Here is a 13,560-nt window from a genome sequence, read left to right as displayed (position 1 = left end):
ACGCCGACTGCAAATAAAACAGTTTTTGGGAATCCGACAGTTGTTTATTACTATCAATTAAAGTAATAAATTGCGATTTAAATGTTAACCATTCGGTATATTTCCCCGAAAAATGCGGTAAGGAAATACTTGGTAGCTTGATTTTAGCATTCGCGATTGATTCGCTATTAGCTTTTTCAGCCTTACTACTTGAAGTATTTTGAATCTTTAACAAATTGAAGATACTTACTTCAGTTTCCTCTAGATAATCCTCGACCTCTGTTAAGGTTCCTTCAAAATCTTCCACGTCTTTGTCATTTGGAAGACTACAAAAACTTTCATTTCGTAAGGAATTTATCTTTTCCTTCAAGTTGTTCAATGAAGACAATTTCAATTCTAACACTTTCGAATCGGGCGGAGTTTCAGCATTGACACAATTTTCAATCCTAGTAATTTGGCCTTTGATGGCTCCTCGTTTTCTATTCAGTATTGTTAAATCAGAAACTTTCGTTGCAGGTTCCGTCATTGCAAATTTCCAATTTCTTTCAAATTTCAAAAACAGATCACAACTGAAACACAATTCAGTTCCAATGTAATTCAATCCTGGTCGCACGGACCAAACTGTACGATGCTCTTGTGTAGGTTATGTGGACTGTATTTCAATAGGCAATAAACTCAATTCGAACAATACAATACATTTATTAAAAACGTGTAAATATAAAATCATACTATGAACTAAAGAAACTGAAAACACCGCCCTAACCATTAACAGAAAATACAACTGACAACAACCAACAAAAACTAACAACTAACCTGGCAAAAATAATCAAAATCAGTTTTTATGACATAGGGGCACGTGTGCGCACCTAATTGACGCACACTGCCAACGCACCCTCTACATTAATATATGCAAGGGATTTAACAGTCCATGTTACTAAACACCCATTCATTGATGCATAAAAACATGTGTGTGTGTGTAAGTATCTTATTAAAAGAAATAACTTTGCATTTTTATTGTTAGTACTTGACGTAAGAAATTTTTAAGAAATTTTCAATGATTAAACTTGCTTGATCGATTAATGCTGCAAAATATGCTGAAAAGCTGTGTAAGTTTCGTAATTGTATTTAACATGTCAAAACGGTCAAGTCTAAGGAAACTTACTTCATCACAAACAATTATACCATACTAGTACTATGTTCATTTACAGTCACGCCTACTTCAACACTTCTCGTCTTAACAAAAGTTTAAAAAATATCACATCGTTCGGTATAGATTTAAAAAGAAGAGAATGTGAACATATGCGATTGAATGCCAATGAAAGCTAATACTGTTCGCTTTTCTTAGCCGATATTTAGCGCTAATTTGCGCATGCTTTAGGTCTACTCTGATTTTATCATAGGGAGGAAAACCCAGTAGTAAAAGGTGCAAAATAACGAGTTCAGTAATTCTTCCAATGTAGCGTGGAAAAAGATTGAGATAGTAAGTGCAAGCGGTAAGTGCCCATCCTCAACCTATCGCCCTTTTTTTGAAATGGAATCAGCCCTGAGTGGTAGTCTTCGCTTTCGAGAACGGACAGTAAAATTATAATCGTCACTTTGTTTACTATATTTGTTAGTGTTTATTTACAGTTACACTTACTTTAACACTTCTCGCCTTGACGGAGAACGAAAAGCCATCAGTGTTCAGTATAGTTTTGATAAGAAGGGAACTTAAACATAAGTAACTAAATGTTATTGAAAAATTATAATTAATGCAATGAGAAGCAGTGAGATATATAAGTGGACCTTTACAATTTGTGAGTAAAACGCGTTTAAAGTTTCTGTCTCGGTAGGCTTTCATTGATTTTTTTCTAAATCATGCTATACAGGAACACCTATTAGTACTATATCTTGCCCCAAGACAGAGGAGAGATTCACCTATCATTTGTAATAGTTATCGCCATGTTTTTTTTTAATTTTTGAGCTTACATCCCTTTGCTTTTCACTGCCTTTATTGTTCCTCTTTTTAATTCCTTTGTTAGTGTTTTTTTTTTTTTTGTATTAACACCTACTTTAACACATCCCATCTTTACGGAGGATTAAAAAACAGCGAATTGTTCAGTGATAAGAAGGGAACATAAACATATGCAATTAACTGCAATTAAATGCTATTAATGTTATTATCTAATTGTTTAGTGTTTTTCCATGCTTTAAAATACTTCGGTTCACAGTTTTATACCTTCCGCTTGTGCCCACTCTGCCAAACTTGGTACTCTGGATCCCAAACTGGTTTCACATCTGTTATAGATACCACCATCATCCAGTCCTACGGTTTCAAATCTTCCTTTGACACCGCATAGGAGGGCAGTTGCGCATGCTCCACTTTCTCCAACTTGACTATCAGTGTTATATGTCTAAGAAAAAGAGAGAGGAAAAAGATAGGCTGTAAAATAAATATATTTCACTTTAAAAAAAAAAAGTTTCTGCATTTTCCAAACTTTCATTAGTTTCCAAATTTTTCAAATCGTTTAATTTTAGAAGCTATTTTATGTTTAACTATGTTGTTTACAATGCTACGTAAAAGAACAATTATTGTTTGCTGTTGTTGTCTTAGATAGGTGTTAGATAGGCTGGCAATTTGGGATGCGCTGCTTCACTTTTCCAACTGCATTGTTTTGGTGTGAAGTTCGTCTTCCACAGTATACACATGCCAAAAGGACCCATTTATAGAGTAGGCAACTATACACAGCATAACAACACATTCACATAAGGACAAGGACAAAGACAGGGAAGTGAAAGTACATCCATGCCCGAGTCGAGATGCGAACCCAAAACCTAACCATCTGCAGTCTGACTTTTCTGACCGATAGAGAAGGCGGTTTATAACAATTAGTGTTTCTTATACATGTATGTAGGCTTCTTTACGTAGTTATATTCTCTATGAATGTATGTTGGGTTCATCAAGCAGAACTTAAAATTGATAACCAAGGAATTAAATAGTACGAGGACTTCCCGTAGTGTAATGTTGTGTAATACGTGTTAACGCCTCTGTGCTCTTTATATTGAAGCAAGGTTGATCTGGATAACCATTAGGTCTCAAACGCTTATAGTAGAGAGATAATAGAGATATAATAAAAAGATAACAAAAACATTTGTGTTATGAAATTAGTATTGAATACTGGCTATTACCTTGGAAAAAAATCATTAAGTTTTCCGTTGGAGACGCTTCTATTTTGATGGCATTTAATATTTTGTTCTGTGATTATGCATCTTTGCACTTAAATATGTTTATTTTAAGCAATTTTCGATACTTTTTATTTCAATAAATCCCCTTCTCCTCCAAAAAAATCCAATTGACAGTCGAAATTAACTGAAACATAACATGATACATAGTAATTTAAGAAAATTAATTTCCATCTCTTTGTTACAAATGCGTGTTTTTGTTTTACATAATTTTAACCATCGAAATGAGTTTGGAATCGAAAATCTGCACTGGTTTTGCTTTAATTCTGATTTAAGGAAAATTAAACCCGATTTTCCTTGAAATCAAAAGTCTAAATCATTGTTGTGTCACTATGCCTATGTTTGCATGTCAGCTAAGCAAATTTTAAAAGGCATTCGAGTAAGCAGGAAAACTGTGACGATGATATTGTATTAATATAATGTAATATAGTATACGTTAAGTATTATTATTTTCTTTTTGTGCATATTTAAAGGTCTTTGAGAAGATTAATGTTTAGCACAGGCAAACTGAAGCTTTATAGAATAAATTTGATGGGGCATAAAAGCAGTAAATTTGATTATTCATGTTAAAAGCATCAAACAATGCCTACTTATCAATGTCTCGTGACGGCACTTATCTTTTCTAAAATGTTTAAATTTAAAATTAAAAAAAAAACATACACGCTTTAAATTATTAATCCTAACTTATGTATTTAATCTTGTTCTCGTCCACTTATTTGATAATGTATCATAAAAATATTTTATTTTCATTGAGAGGGCATTTGGGTCAAGGTTTTTTTCTTTAAACTAAATAATTCATAAACAATTACGAAGAAGAAACATTGAACAATAAAAATTATGTCATGAGTTCACTTATTTAGGGTATCTCCCAAAATTCTTCATTGATTTTATTACGAAGATAAAATTTCACAATATCTGTTTAAAAAAAATCAAGCTAGATCATATTAATTTTTTTTCATAACTAAATCCCGATCATTCGCAAAACCAGGAATCTTAATCAATGAGAAGACAGTGTGGGGTAAAATTAAAAAAAATCTGGTAACCACAATACGTCTTGTGTTCCCATTCTGGAGAAAAATGGTCAACATTTGTCGGATCACAAAGAGGTGGCTGACTGCCTGGCGACTCATTTAGCAGAAGTCTCCAGTGCAAATAACTATTGCTCAAAATTTTAACTATCAAATCACGCAAGGAACATAGAGTTCTAGATTTTAATTCAAACATTTTTCATCAATACAACACAAAATTTACATTTCAAGAACTAAATATTGCTTTACAAAAATCCAAAAACACATCACCTGGCCCTGACGAAATACACAATAGTATGTTAAAAAATCTAAGCAGGTCTTCATATGAAAATATTCTGAGACTATTTAATACAATTTATTCTGAGCACAAATTCCCCAAATTCTGGAGCCAAGCAATAGTAATTCCTATTCTTAAACCAAACAAACAATCTGATAAACCCGAGAGTTACAGACATATACCTCTCACAAGCTGTCTTTGTAAAGTAATGGAGCGGATGGTCAACGCCAGGCTCATGTACATTTTGGAGTCGCACCATATGCTATCTTCATATCAAAGTGGATTCAGGCGCGGCAGATGCACCATAGACAACCTACTTCTTCTCGAAACATCTATAAGAGAAGCATTTCTCAAACGAAAACATCTTGTGAGCGTATTTTTTGACATTGAAAAAGGTTATGACCGTACTTGGAGATATGGCATCCTCAAAACCCTGCACGAGTATGGGTTACGAGGTAATCTACCCATCTTTCTCTCTAATTTTCTAAGAGATCGAACTTTTCGCGTACGTGTCAAGTCTGTTCTGTCAGATATCTTTATCCAAGAAGAAGGAGTTCCCCAGGGATGTGTTCTAAGTGTAACTCTTTTCGTAATAGCAATCAACAGCTTTATCGAACAACTACCTCCCGCTGTAAAGGATACCATGTTTGCAGATGACTTTCAAATTTCTTTCTCTTCATCGAACATGAGTATCATTGAAAGACAACTTCAAATCGCTATAAATAAAGTATCACACTGGGCAGAGGAAAATGGCTTCACTTTCTCTGCTCAAAAAACCTTCTGATCCAAGTCTTCTCCTTAACAATCAACCAATAGCTGTAAAAGACCAATGAAAATTCCTTGGTCTCACACTTGATAATAAACTTAAATTTACATCGTATATACAAGACTTAAAAAAGAAATGTTTACTGAAATTAAATATCCTTAAAGTCTTAGCGAACATTTCTTGGGGTCTGATACAGAGTCTCTGTTAAGAATTTACAGGGCTCTTATACGCTCAAAACTTGATTGTGGATGCCAAATTTATGGCTCTGTGGCAAAAACCTACCTGAAAGCTCTGGATCCAATACATAATCAGGCACTGCGCATCTGCACAGGTGCTTTCCGAACCTCACCTATCAACAGTCTCCATATTCTTGCTCATGAACAATCTTTAAACAATAGACGCCTCAAACTTTCCTTGAACTTCTACTTCAAAACAAAACCTTAAACTGATCACCCTTTACACCTCCATATTTTTAATTCATCTAATGTTGTCTTATTTCTTCATCGTCCTTCTGCAACCCCAACGTTTGGGATCCGAATGCGCCAGGTACTCTTAGATTTGCAGCTGTCAGATTTCAATACTCTCAATACAATAGAACTAATTGAACCATGGTGCGAAGTAAATACATCAACCATCAATGACCTCACTAAATTCCCTAAAGAGACTACCTCTAATACTGCTTACCAGCAAATATTTTCTGATACAAAATGCAAATATTCTGATTACCATGTCATTTTCACTGACAGATCAAAAGCAAACGATCACGTCGACTTTTCTACAATAGTTGATGGTCACGTTACGGCAGAAAAAATAAACCCATCTTGCTCTGTACTTACTTCAGAAATAAAAGCTATACCTACATCTCTTCAATCAATAGCCCAATCCAATTACAGAAAATGGGTGATATACACTGACTCAAAGAGTTCAGTGGAAGCCATCACTCACTGCAACAATAACAAGAAGTTCCGTCTAGAACTAGACGAGCCTACTTTCCCGTATACCCATACTACTTTCTAGTACCTGATCAATATTCTCAAAAATAGCTAAAATCGCAAATTTTTTCAAACATATTTTTTTTAATATTTCAAGCTGATTTCTAGGAATAAAATATTCCTTACTTTTCTTCAAAAAAACGAACAAATAAAATAGCAGCACCTTTTAAACAAAGCAGCTAATACACTTCTTTCCATCAAAAAATTTTTTTAACAGCTTTTAAAACGAAAAAATAATAATAAGTTCATTAAAATAAATACATCATATAAAAAAAAATCGTTTCTTTTTCCCCTGTTGCCGAAAATAATTTTTTAAACGAATTAATGCACTTACCAAAATAAAAAAAAAACAATAAAATGTCAACTTAAAGAAATAATTTTCATTGTCAAAAAAAAAAAAAAAATCGTCTGCGCATATTTTTTGAGTTTATTCACCGAAAACCAAATACCTAAATTAAAACTTTAGCGTGAAAATAAAAACAAATCATATCAACAATAATTATTTCACAGTTAAAACCACAGCAGCGGAGTCGGAGTCGGAGTCAATCTCATTTTGGGATAAAAGAGTCGGAGTCGAATATCCAAGAATCGGAGTCAGTCATTTGTCCTCCGTGTATAAATGTTTGCCAAAGCTACGAAGTCAGAGTCGAAGTCGGGGAGTCGGAGTCTGATTAATTGTCGGGAACAGGAGTCAGAGTCGGTGTCCGGTCCCCCTAAATTCTCGGAGTCGGAGTCGGGAGTAGGTCGTCAAGAGCTATTTCCAACAAAGTTTGTTTGAAGTAAATCCGCCTTCAAGTACGGAATCTACATTGACTTTCAGTTTCCCCGTAGGCACTAATGTTAAGGGATTTGAACTGTTCAAAATTGAACGGAAAATTGTTCAAATCAAAAAGATATCTTATATACAAGTTTTTTATCAAAAGCTTTTTCCTACAAAGTTTGTTTGAAGCAAATTCGCCTCACAGTTCGGAATTGCTTTGAATATCCCCGTAGGCGCTAATGTTAAGTTTTTTTGAACTGTTCAAAATTGAACAAAAAATAGTTCAAATCAAAAAGTGAAATATGGGAATGAGGTGTCCTCGCCGAGATCTTTCGAACAAAAAAAAGTTTGTTCGAATCGGACTATTCATTCAAAAGTTATTAGGGGGGGACAGACAGACAGACCGACAGACAGACCGACAGACAGACAGACAGACAGACCGACAGACAGACAGACAGACCGACAGACATTTTTCCCCATCTCAATACCCTACTTTCCAATTTTTAATTTTTCAATATTTATTTAATTATTTTATTTATTTTTGACTTTTTTTTTTGTTTTTCGGGATATTTTTAAGATGCATTAAGACTTCTTTCATGCTTTTTTCTTCTTTTTCTGACTTTTACTGGGAAAGTAGGCTAAAAACCACCCTATAGTCCTGCACTCATATCATTTATAAAAAAAATCTTATAAAAAAACATTTTCACATTCTCTTCTGTTGGATCCCTGGTCATGTGGGAATTGCAGGCAATGAAGCAGCCGATTCAGCTGCCAGAGCCACAAGTATCCTGGTTGATGACACTGTCCCTTTTGATGACATTAAAAACGTAATTTCTGAATGTCTTAACACGCATTGGCAGCAGACTTGGAATGTTGAAACACAAAATAAATTGCATTCCATCCAGCCCTCGGCTAAAGGTTTCACATCTTTACAACTTACCAGGAGAGAACAAGTATTATTAGCTCGACTTCGCATTGGTCACACAAGGTTCACTCATAATTACCTCTTATGTCGCGAACCAGCTCCAACGTGTATTACATGTAATGTGAATCGGACAGTGTTACATATTTTAAGTAACTGCCATAATTTTAACCAAATACGTTTTAAATATTTTAACAATTTTAATCCCTCTTTGAAGGAGTTGCTTGGGAACCTACCCCATCGCAATTTATACTCCTTCCTCCAGGAGAATGGCCCTTTTAGTTTAGTGTTTGTGCCGTTAAAATGTGATTTATCTTTTTCTTGTTATTCAAGGTTTTTTGTCAACATATTATTTCTTACGTTATTTAAATGTTTTTAATACCTTCCTTTTTTTTATTACTTATTTTAAATTACCTATGTTTCACCCGAAAACACGCTTACTTTTATATTTTTCTATATATTTTGTTCCAAAAAATCGTTTGGCGCAGTATAGCCATCTAGGGCTCTAGCGCCATAAAAAATAAACAAACCAATCAATTTAATCGATGGGAAACATTTTTCTTGATTCCAAGACATTATATTTTCTAAATTACATTTCTAAGCAGCGAATAAATATCAGCTAGAAATGTAAAAAAAAAAAATCAGCAGTCAATATTGATTTTGCTTATTTAAAACAAATATTTAATAAATAGCAAAATCCGTTAAAAATTCAAAGTCGCGAAGTGTGCCATGATCGCAAATCGATCGTTTCTAGAAAGAGTGTCTGTGATAAATGGACTTGATGATAGTTATAAGTACTAGGTTCGCCTGCTAAAGGTGACAAATTGCCGAGACATTGTCTTCCATTCTTTGGAAGGAAATGGAGGGCGGTGCTACACGTTGAACAAATTGAATCCCTAGATCCCGGGTCTCTCTATGCCATTTCCTAATATTGGATGACATTCCATAATCGATTTGTGCAATTTTAAGAATGAAAGTTGCAAATTGTTTTTGAGTGAAGTCAAAAATTATAATTGAATATGCACATTGTTAATCAGGAATAACTCTACTTGAAGCTGCAGTTACAGTTATTATGCAGAGTTCTAACAACAGGAAAAGGTTTCATGTAAATTGTGTAGCGCATTTTATGTAAATTGCCTTGAAAGTACTTTTTTGCGATTGCCAAAGAAACTAGTGGGTTCTATTTTTAAAGAAATAAGGCGAAAAAAGTAAGGAAAAAAGTTTTTCCCGCCATTTACTCCCTTAGTTTGCAAGATAAAAAGTTAAATATATCAATAATAAACCATTTAAGTGCTACAAATTTGTAAAAATGAAAATTTGTGAGACTTCTGGCATGAAATGTTTTACAGACAACAATACGATGTTTTATAAATGACGTTGAACAAATTTCATTCCTAAATCCGATATTCTCTTTGATGTTTACCACTTCAGGATGACGATCTATAATCAATTTATGCAATTTTAGGGATGAAAGTGGCAAATTTGTTGGAGTCCAAAATTCGACTAGAATATTCACATTGTAAATCACGAGTAACTCTACATTGACAAAAGAACATGTGATTTTTTGGGGGAAGGGGGTTCCATTATTTGCAATCTCTAGACCCGAGGTCGTTCATTCCATGCTTAACTTCAGTTGCCTGTTGAAACATCACTCGTATCGTCATTTACTAATGTAGAGCAATATGAAAACACTGAAAAGGATTTCCTTTTTTCGTCGTTATGCTTTGAATTACTCCAAAGTCAGTCACGACTTGTAAAAATGTAAAACTTTTAAACACAGTTGAATCTTTTGAAGAATTCGTGTGCATCAAATTCAAAAAGCATTCAAGAAGGACTCTAAAGGGACTTTGACGCTTTGAACATTGAAAAAAAAAAAAAAACATGGAATAATTTTGGATTGAAATGCATACTGTCGAGAAAATTACAAGAAGTTATTTCATTTACATGACTACTACTGACTGTATGTCCGACTGTCGGTATATGCTTCAATAATCTTAGGTAAAGTACACAGTAAAAAATTGTGTAACGGTACGCATATCGCTCATACCGTTACACCAGTTTTATCAGTTAAGTTACGCCATTGCTATGGAGGAAGTTAGCCGCCGGAAAAAGGTTACACAAAATGTAGAATGCTGCCACTGTGTTTACAGAAAAAGGTTACACACATTTTTTAAGTGTAGTGTCTGCAATTAATAATGACATTATGATTTTTAAATGGTATGATTCAATCCTTGGGGGTTGTCTATGACTGATATCATGCCTTTTTTTCAATATAGTTGACCCTCTCTCCCCATACTTAAGCGTTGGAGTTTTAGGGTTCAAACCCCCTCCAAAATGTTGTAAAACTATTTTTTAAAATTGGTTTTTATTATTACTATTATTATTATTATTATTTTGCTGCATTTTTTTCTTACTATTTTATATATTTTTAAATTAATTTTTTGCATTTCACTTGAAAAATGAAAGCACAATTGAAGAAATGTACAAACTTAATGCTTTATACGCAGAACCTATTTTTGTTGTACTTATTGTGAACATCATTTCTTATAAAACAGCTTACCTTTTTTCTTCAAATTTTGCATACCTGACGCTAACAACGAATCAAAACTGAATTTTTTTTCTGTGGCTCTCCCACGTCCTGGAGACAAAACAGCACCTACGCAGTGGCGTAGCTAGGGGGGGGGCGGAGGGGGCGGTTCGCCCCGGGCGGCACTTTTTTAGGGGCGGCAAGTTTGCCCTTTTGATGTGGAAAAATTAAATGTATTTTACAAATAAGGAAATTATCTTTTTAATCTATTACTGCAGGCAAAAAAATATCTTCTTAAAGCACTCGAAAGGACAAAATAACTTTTCTGGGACATAATGGACAATTTAAGTATTCCAGTAGTTTTCAATTACTCCAAGAAAGAGACACTACAGAAGAAGAAAAGTGCGGCTCAAGTCCTTTCAAACCAAACTTTCCCAGAAAAATATGCGTGTTTCAACACTCAAATTTATGATTGAAAGCTCGATAATAATAAGAAATTATCTACCTGATTTGAGCCGCTTTTTTCTTCGTTTGCGGAGTCATTTTATTGGAATAATTGAAAACTACAGGAATACTTTAATTTTCCATTCTGACCCAGAAAAGTTATTTTGTCTTTTTGAATGCATTATGAAAAGTGCACGGTATTTTTTAAAAAATCTGTTATTTAAACTTTAGAGGTTAACTTCAGGAAGACGAAAGCAATGAACTTTTCCAATTTTTGTTATAAGAAAAAGCTAATACAGGATTTTAAGTTTAGAGTTTCTTGAAATACTGCTCGTGAAGCAAAAATTTCCCTTTTTTTACTTGAGGAAAATGGTGATAAGAGTAAGAAAAAGAGGAGGAGGTGTAAAATGTTGCACGAAACAATTTATTGCTCATCACACTTTATATGCTTCAGACTTTGCTTTGATTTCCCACTATTTACAAGAGTTCTCTTCTTCAAACGAAGTATGAGGGTGTTTTCCAATTTCTCGCTTTTTAGAGTAGATAATCTACCCGACAATTTTAGATCACATGTTAATCTGATCCTTAGGGAAGGTAAGCGAATTTCATTTTTCAACACACGGGTTGGATCCTCAACTTATTCAAACATAGTCTAAAATGCGTTTTAAAGTATTCAGTTTCAAATAATTCCGGTTGGGAAATTCTCTTACCCCCACTTTAATATCTTATCAATTTTTTTGATATCACCAAAGGTAGTTTAGAAATACGTTTTTGGACCTCAATGTTGGAAAATTTGTGGGCAGACCTAAAATACGTTTTCAGGACTTTAATTTTGGAATTTTTCCGAGACAGATATTTTAGTTGCCCTCCCTCTCTCCCCTAACGTCTCCAAAGGTTAAAATTGCGCTTTTAAAACTTCAATTTTGAAAAATTTCCGAGGGAAGAACTCTTTATCCTTTTTCCCTACGTCTTCAAAGATAGCCCAAAATTTTCTTTCTTAGAAATTTGCATGAGTAGTAGAGCTAGCTAACCCTTCCTTCTGATAGATAGTCTAAAATGAACTTCAGCTTTAAGAATGATTTTTAGAGAGAAAGCTCTCTCTGTCCCCTCTTCTTCCTAACATTATAAAACAAAGCCCAAAGTTGGACGTCAATTACGGAAATTTTTCAGGAGAGAACCGTTTGGCTTCACAACATTTTTTGAGCTATTGAGGAACCTCTCAACGTCACCAAAGACAGCCTAGACTTGCGTTTTTGAGACTTCGGTGGCGAAAAATTTCCAAAGAAAGAACAGAAACCTTCCCCTTTCAACCAAACCACCAAAGATGCCCTTAAAATTGATTTCAATTAAAAAAAACATTTCAGTAAGAAACCTCAGCAACATTCTCTCCCATAACGCCTACAACTGCGTTCGAATACGCAAGCTATTGCGTTACCAAAGATAGCCTGAAATTACATATTTCAGAACTTATTTTCGTATTGAGTATCCGACCATTTCCGATTTATTTAACTTCTTCTAAGTAGCCTTAGCTGCATTTTAAAATTTCGTAAAATTTCCTTCCGTTGCCCACCAAACCCTTAACGTCTACAAAAAACACTAAGAAAGACTAATTAAAAAAAAAAAAAAATCGGGAGCAAATCCAATGCACCTTTTTCCCCCCCTCCCCCTTTCTTCTTTTAAATTACATAGAAAATAATAAGATCCTATTTTTTCTTCAATTAAATTTCTAGTTTTAATTTGAACACGTTTGACGGTTTTGTGTATTAGGTATTTCTTAACGAAAGGGCGGCAAATTGGGGAACCGCCCCGGGCGGCAAACACTGTAGCTACGCCACTGCACCTACGCCGTAAAATTTGGTGCACATTCATTTCGGACCTTGGGTATTGCACCTTTGGGTGTTTTGTTTTCTTGATTTCAAATTATCTTGTTTGTAATTAATTTTTAATGCTAAAATTGCACGCAACTTTCCTATTATGGGGATAAAAGATTCTAAACATCCCTTAACGTTTTATATCACTCAAAAGAAGTTTTCCTTTCTGCAAAAGATGAAGTTTGTTCGAAGTTTTTCTATCACTTACAACAGGATACATAAGCGTTTAAATTTTTCAGAACATCCTAGGCTACGCTCAATTCAAGCACCGAGAAAATGTGACTGGAAACTACAAATTTGAGAACAACTTTTCAAGCATACAAAACGGAAATTTTGCAATGCTCTGGAGTTCCTCAGAATCTAAAGTTGGGATATTTGGTACAAGTTAGTTTAAAACTGGGGGACATATCCCCCTAGCTGGTATTAAAAAGTTTTAATTTTAACCATACTATGTGACGTCGCACTCTCCTCCCCTTGTCACAATCTGTCACAATTTTACGGCCCTATTCCTTTTCAAAGCGTGATATCATTTCTGGATGATTCTAAATAACAATAATTTTCCATTTGCACATAGTTCAGCATGACATTTTTTTTCTAACTTGATGTAATTTTAATTTAAATTTTAAAACGTTTTCACAAAAATGAGGATTTAATACTAATGTAAGTCAAATTTCCTGAGCATACAAAAACCAAAAAGAAAGAACTAAAGCAAAAACAAGTACTCAAAGAACCTGCAGCAAATTGTTAAAAAATAATAATTTGAATTAGTTTA

General features: G+C 34.1%; 1 protein-coding gene across 1 annotated transcript in view; it reads right to left on the bottom strand.

Moving 5' to 3' along the window:
- LOC129219963 (alkaline phosphatase, tissue-nonspecific isozyme-like) overlaps nt 1–13,560 on the bottom strand; it is a 56,399-nt gene that overhangs the window by 24,441 nt on the left and 18,398 nt on the right. Inside the window, exon 3 of the mRNA XM_054854281.1 lies at nt 2,198–2,372. Coding sequence (XP_054710256.1) covers nt 2,198–2,372 — 175 coding nt within the window. The remainder of the gene's footprint in view (nt 1–2,197; nt 2,373–13,560) is intronic.

Source organism: Uloborus diversus, chromosome 4, assembly GCF_026930045.1.
Source record: "Uloborus diversus isolate 005 chromosome 4, Udiv.v.3.1, whole genome shotgun sequence".
In the NCBI taxonomy this organism is placed as follows: domain Eukaryota; kingdom Metazoa; phylum Arthropoda; class Arachnida; order Araneae; family Uloboridae; genus Uloborus; species Uloborus diversus.
Note: the sequence above shows the minus strand (reverse complement) of the source record. Positions and strands in the feature narration are given on the sequence as shown.